Source organism: Glandiceps talaboti, chromosome 10 (assembly GCF_964340395.1).
Source record: "Glandiceps talaboti chromosome 10, keGlaTala1.1, whole genome shotgun sequence".
NCBI classification, from domain to species: Eukaryota; Metazoa; Hemichordata; class Enteropneusta; family Spengelidae; genus Glandiceps; species Glandiceps talaboti.
The window spans coordinates 18,156,795-18,164,070 of record NC_135558.1 but is presented as its reverse complement, the minus strand read 5'-3'; the positions used below and the strand labels follow the sequence as shown (position 1 = coordinate 18,164,070).

General features: G+C 37.2%; 1 protein-coding gene across 1 annotated transcript; it reads left to right on the top strand.

The window, feature by feature from the left end:
• The first annotated feature begins 602 nt into the window (after positions 1 to 602).
• On the top strand, positions 603 to 5,761 carry LOC144441457 (small ribosomal subunit protein uS2m-like). Its single transcript, XM_078131035.1, has 3 exons — positions 603 to 689; positions 2,052 to 2,171; positions 4,632 to 5,761. Exons 1-3 carry the CDS (start codon positions 608 to 610, stop codon positions 5,309 to 5,311), a joined length of 882 nt encoding a protein of 293 aa, XP_077987161.1. The 5' UTR covers positions 603 to 607; the 3' UTR covers positions 5,312 to 5,761.
• The last annotated feature ends 1,515 nt before the right edge of the window (positions 5,762 to 7,276 follow it).

Below are 7,276 nucleotides of genomic sequence, written 5' to 3'. Positions count from 1 at the left end.
AACTTGCTGTTAATGAACTTTTCAAACTGAAAACTATCGATTCAGGACAAAACTACTTTCGTTACGATACGAAAGTTACGATGTTACTAAACTGGACTACCGTAAATTTAAATCATCTAAGCTAGGGGCAAATGATTGGAATACCACGTACGATCGACTTACCTGTAGCAAAGACAGTTATAACCCAAAGAAACAACATTTTGCTAAAGTTTCTTAAAGTTCTTTCTCAAAGTTCACAAGTCTGCATCTGCTCCTTTCCAGTCATGACGAATGGTACAACATCTTGAAGATTGTTTTGACTTGAGAGCCCCTGACCCCTTTCTCTTTGAGTCGATCAGTTTGATATCGGTCGTTCAATTATAGTCACAATAAGTCACGTGACACAGGTGGGTAGGTCAAAATTAGGGGTCACATTTGCTGTCTTGTCAAGTACAATCTAAAATTAGTGTATGTTAGATACTGGTACTCAAATACTCGGCAAGAAAGGTGTAAATCTAGTCCTAAATAGTTGCTATACTACGATAAGGTACGTTTGAAAGTTCATGGGCGGCAATTTTCAAGCTCGGCAATCATCGTAAATCGTCGGTCTTTCCCGGAAGAAGACAAAATGGCGACGACCATGTTGAGATTACGTCCGTCGTCGAAATTCCTTATCTTTTCACGTTATATTGAAAGTGTCCACACTTCTGGTGAGTGAACATCTGTCTTTCGGTAATGTCATGCATCTGAACGCCACAAAACCGAGGATAACACGGCAAATACATGTGAAACCGTCAAACGTGATCTTCATTCGGACCCCTGCATGCCCTGTGCATGGGCAACGTGCTTGAAATGATTTTGATAACAAGTCGAGTAAAATGTTACCACGCCATGTAAATTTAGTACGTAATCCTGCAGGAAACCCTGACATAACTCTGACTATTTGGAACTACATTTCAACCAAAACAATTGTGCACAGTTAACATCCATGTACATTTAAATATTGATTATAGTAATAATATAAATAAAAATTCAATTGACAAGCAGGGTACATTGGTCATTGCAATTGGTAGTATCATGGTGGGTTATACTTCCGTGGTAGCTTGGAGGAATTATACTGTCAGTATAATTCCTCCAAGGTGGTAGTAGTAATAATTTGAATGGCATTGATCTGCTATCAAAAATGTATTACCGGTATGTACTTCTCATTAACTCAACACACACACACATATGTTCATATATATATATAAATTATTAATCTGTGTTATTGTTAATCCACATCCTAGTTGAAATATATTTGGACAATGTCCATCTACATAAAATGTACATGTAAGTTCTATGTACATCATACATCATGTAATGTATAGATTCCTCTAGTCTAAATGCAACCCGTGGCATCAAGTCGTATCAAGTGGGATCTTAACATTCTAGTCCACAGATAGCATCAAACTAATATTCCTCCTACTTCAGTTAGTAAATTTTGTAGAAGCAAAGGCAAAATACTAACCATACAATGCACAGAGTAAACATCATACTTGTATACATGTATGTTGATGCTTTGCTGTGTATAATTCTGTGTTACAACTTCAGACATCAGACAATGGATAACAGAACCTGTTAGTATGTTACAAATGGGGGGGGGGGGGGGAGTCCACAAATTAATTGGATTAATAACATTTTGCACAGCATGTTGGAAATACATGTACAGAGACTTATATTACACATTAATACAGTGCATTTAGTATAGTGTATGATGATATCACAGCCAGGTAATACAATCTGGGTGGAATAGATGACCTAGAATAGTTTGTGCACACAGATGAAAATAAGATACCAGTATGACTTTAATTCTTACTGTTTTCTTGTACTTTGAGTCATTCTACAATGAGAAGCTATTAAAAGGGTGTTTTTGTAAATGTCTTGGGAACCTTGATAACGGGGGGTGGGGGGGGGGGATAAAAAGACAGGACAAAATTACTAATGTATGATTTACATATAGCTTGTATACATATAATAACCATAATGAAGTCAAACCCTGTAGTATTAATATTATCCTTCTGTTTATTTCCTAGGTGTTCTACACAATCAGAACATGATGCGCTATTGTACTGGTAGGGTGATTGCTCCCACACTACAGAAAATGTGCTACTCGGTCTCTGCAGCAGAGAAACCAGAACTCAAAACAGATATTGGCAAGTATTATAATATATATATACACAAATGTAGCTTCCACAGAGTTTAGTATTGCTATCAACTTTTCACTATTGCATCATTTTTTTAATGTAATTATTTATTATTTATTATTATTTATAAACGGCAATGCATCCACTATATGGGTTTTCATGCAATTGCAAAATATAACAAATACAAATTTAAAATACAAATATACGTGACAGATACAAAAAATTATGCAACAATATTGAACACCGAGAGGAGTGGGAGAATGCAGAAGACATTATATTGATGAACTATTTGCAACGATGCATGCCCTGTATCTGAAGGATTGGGAGTGGGTTTTCGGAATGTGAAATTTGGTCCTTAAAATTAAGTTGTATTGATGAACGGTATCATTATCAGTATTGTCATTCATCACAGGTTTTATTTTGGCCTTTTACTGTAGTACAGTCAAACCTGTCTTAGCGGTCACCCTGACAGAGCGGCCACCTTCTCTAAGCGGTCACTTTGTGGCAGTCCCATGCAATTTTACATGTTAATGACACTTGATAGAACAACCACCTCTTTAACACGGTCAGCGGCCACCTATTACCGGCCCAATTTGGTAATTATACCGTGTATAACGGTCGGTATCTTTGAGTTGAAACTCTCAATTGAAATAGAAAGTCGTCAGAGGTTGTCAGATGTTTTGTTTTATCGCCGTATCGGTGTGAAAACACACACCGTCTTTGGTTAACAATAGGCACTGCACTACGGAAACAAGACAATGACGTAGTTCGTTCATGTTATTCACTATGGCCACACTGTGGGCATCACCCGGTAACATCAAACAGGGTGACCGTACCGCCAATAGACCCACAGTAATGTCAATGATACCCGTTTAACACTTGCTGCAGTGCCGAAAGGAGTCAGAAACTTTACCGTATATAGAAACATCGAAGTACAGTTGACAGGTCGTAGGTCAAAGTGCGTCATCACGTAACACGTGAACCACAGTCCCTCTGTGCGTGAACGTAAACAAAACATCAATGGCGGCAACTGTGTTTCGGAGCGAGAGCTTCGTACATGTACCATTCTATGCTTTTGCATCGTAGCTATCACGTCGTAACAAATTGTATCGCAGCATTATTTACCATTTATCATCGAAATCATGGCGAAGGCTGTTCGGAAGACGTTGACTTTGAACGAAAAGGTCGAGATTATCAGTCTGTACAAAGCGAGTGGTTGTTCTGTTGGCTCACGCAAACTGGCTGAGAAGTATGGTGATGGGCGTACCCAGATACTGATCATAAAGAAACGCAAGTCTGAATTTTTGGAGGAGTTCGAAAGCAACGCACCAGGTGATCGTAAAAGAAAGATTTGAAAGACGAAAAACTGTGTTACATAAATTTGTAATTGGACTAGACTATTCATGATTGATATTTTTCACAGAAACTGCAAAATTACTTCTAGAATGTATGCAAAGCAGAGTTGTCATTGAATTGTAAATACATGTACATGTATTTTTGATGTGAGATTAAATAATTAGTTTTTAAACCCTTAATATTATGTTGTATTTAGTTTGTGTCCCCACTTCTCTTAACTTCTAAATGTTTTGGCCACCTGATTACAAAAACAACCAACCCTGTACAGAAAGGCCACCTCTCTATAGTGGCCAGATTTTGTTAGTCCCTTGGCTGACCACTATACACAGGTTTGACTGTATTAGAGAAAAATATCAAATTAAGTCAAAAATATCATTTGTCTGCTTGAGAAAACAAGACAAATATCAAATGTGAAAAAAATCTATTTTGGTTAAATATGCAAATTTTATATGACCATTTAAGTGTTTTGACTGTAATTATAGCGATTGTGATGGCGAGAATGACAGTGATGACGACAACAAATTTGAATTTTCATCCCTAAAATATAACCTTCCCTTACAGAAGGTGTTGTATATTAACATACAGTAGGTTCATGAATCATGTTTGTCTTATCAACGTGTGGTTCCATCAAAGGAATCCTGGTTGTCATGATGAAAGTGTCGACTGGCATTTGTGATAGTGATCTTGACTGATTGAAATAGTGAGTGATAACGATGACACAGTGTGTGATGGTTGTCATGGTGATAGCTGACTGTCACCCCTGGTTTGTTGACTAGATGTCAGCAAACAAAAAATTAGCTGTATTATGAGTACAAAATTTTTAACCAAAGCACACAACATACTTTTGATAAGCTTTCACCGCTGAACAGTCTTGTTCACACTATGATAGAGGGCGCTGTTGATAAGCTGAGAGTTTTCAACTGCAAAGTCTTTTTCATTCCATGATAGAGGGCGCTGTTGATAAGCAGAGAACTTTCGACTGCAAACTGTCAGTCTTGTTCACTCCATGATAGATGTTCATTCATTATTATCCTTATTAATTTATTGATGTTCTAACTCAGTGTGTGGTAGCAATAGTTGAAGATTAACGTTAATGCAATTTTGTTCTCGTAGGTAATCAGAATCAGGAGATGAAAATTGAGGATCCATTACATCACCCCGATTACTTCAACGTCGCTGACATGTTCACAATGGAGGATTTATTTAATGCCAAAGTTCATTTAGGACACAAATTAGGAGTGCTGAATCGTCACATGAAAAAGTACATCTTTGGCGTGCGACAAAAAATGTGTATACTTGACCTTGATCAAACTGTGGAGCACCTTCAACTTGCCTTGAATGTGACCGCACATATCGCCTACAGGAAAGGGATTATACTGTTCGTGAATCGGTCCTTACAGTATACGCATCTCGTAGAAAAGACTGCGATTGAGTGTGGCGAGTACGCACACACTCGTTACTGGCAGGGTGGATGTTTCACAAACGCCCTTCTGCAGTATGGTCCAGAAACCAAACTGCCTCATCTAGTGATTCTGTTGAGCACACAGACTAACGTGTTCCAGGAACATACAGCGGTGCGAGATTCTGCCAAGATGAATATTCCGACCATCGGGATTGTAGATAGCAACAGTAACCCAAACTTGATAACGTATCCGGTTCCAGGGAATGACGATACTCCAGAGGCAGTGGAACTCTATTGTAAACTGTTCAAAGAAGCTGTAATGAGAGGAAAACGGGCAAGGAAAGAGAAAGACGATAGTGCGAAAAAATTGGCTAATGAGCATACCCTTTGAAACTGAAGGATATTGGGGAACTGTCTCAGAACAAAACATATGCTGAAAAGGCAAAACTATTCCTGTACGGAAAAGGATTTCAGGTCATTTAACATTAAAATGTATCAAACAGTACAAAGACCAAAGGCAAGTAGTTCTATGTATGTTTATCATACCTTACATAATGAGACCAAATTAGACCAATGCAAAATAGAGGACAATAAATGAAGTCCTACTTTTGTCTTGAACATGTATGTGTATCAAGAAATTGTGTTTTTGTTCAGCTTCTATGAAAATCAGAGACAGTCCTTAGAGCTCGACATTTTGGAAGAGTATGATGCCCTCACTTCAGTCCCCTATTTTGATACAAGAATGGACCATTCTTCAATAGTGAGCTAAGTGATGGGACAAACCAATGTATATACATTAGGATGGAAAGCGTGACTATGTATGTAATATAGAATGGCATCACTGTTTGACGTGATTAAATTTCTAGAAAAAATAATCTTGTATGTCTCCAAGTGTTTATTGTCATGTGATATGTAAAATGATTGTGAAGTGTATGACTTGTATGAATGTATTCATGCTTCTATGGGTTAATGTGAAGTCATATAGAACTGGTACACATTCATGGTTTCTTATGGTATAAAATATGTATGTTCATGTGTGCCCCTCTCTGTACTATGCCAACTCTTGTTAAAATTTATTTAGTAAATTAAAACTGCTTTTTTTTCCTATCTTGACGTGTGTTCTATCCATGACGTACTGTTAATTTTTGTACGTGTCGCATAATTTAATCTGAATATTCGTCATGCACAGTTTTGTATGACGAACTCCTAAATATATCAATAATGGTGACGTCATTTGCAATACGTCATCACCGTCATCGTAAACATGTCATTATCCATCACCAATTTGATTACCCATGGAAAAAGGCTTCATCCCTATCATACTACCTTGAATAATCAATGGCTTCTATTTTTCATGAGAATACATAGAAGTATCAGGGAACGCTTGGCTTACCATTTAATATCTAAAAAATATTGATGCCAGGATAAATGGTTTACGATATTGCTATTGTGTTTTCATCATGCTGGTACATTATTTGAGAGGACTTTATGACAAATTTTATCATCGTAATATTTACCGGTGTTTTACAACAAATAAACGTAATTAACTGTTTAGACTCGACAGTATTTATCCGAGTTTATCTGATGATAAATTTTATGCTTTCAGTGAAAGTGATAACATAATTTGGTTGAGACTATAGTCCTGCTTACAGACGAAGTATAGATACAAAACTATTAACATGGCCCGAGTAAGCCAGGAAGGAGTGATTAGATGGGACTCATTTCTGACTGCAGAGACAATGTACAATCACAGTTAGCCTACTAGATTCTATGCTCGTTGCTGTACAAATTGTAATAGCAAATCAACGAAGAGCACAGAATCTAGGCTATGCAAACAGTCGGAACCTCAGTGCGTTATCATTCCTTCTCATCGTCGTAAACCTTAGCCTCTTTTACGGCACCTTCAAGACGCACCGCCAAAAGGCAGTGTCGCGGAAGAAATACCAGCCCTGGTTTACGAGAATGCTCCTTCTGCCACAGGGCACTCGGGCTTATTAGTTAGTTATGTTTACGAAAACAAACAAATAAATAAATAAATAAATAAATACCGATAACCATTTCGCATATAGGTATAGTAATTCTTGTAGTTGATAATGATTTGTAATAACTCTCTGTTGATGTTTGTCAGTATTTATTTATTTATATAATATCTATTTGTTGTTTGCCGGTTTATTTACTCATTTTGTGTGTGTGTGTGTGTGTGTTTGTTTGTTTGCTTATTTGTTTGTTTGTTTGTTTGTTTGTTTGTTTTCATAAGCATAACTAACCTCTAAGTCTGAGTGCCCCGTTCTTCTGCAAGCAGGACTATCTGATGCCGTGTCATAGTTCGTCAAATGTTTATCACTTGAAATTTTAC

Coding starts and splice junctions, on each gene's coding strand:
- LOC144441457 (XM_078131035.1), top strand. CDS start 608: ATGGCGACGACCATGTTGAGATTACGTCCGTCGTCGAAATTCCTTATC. Junction 690..2,051: donor TGAAAGTGTCCACACTTCTG/GTGAGTGAACAT, acceptor TTTATTTCCTAG/GTGTTCTACACAATCAGAAC. Junction 2,172..4,631: donor AGAACTCAAAACAGATATTG/GCAAGTATTATA, acceptor TTGTTCTCGTAG/GTAATCAGAATCAGGAGATG.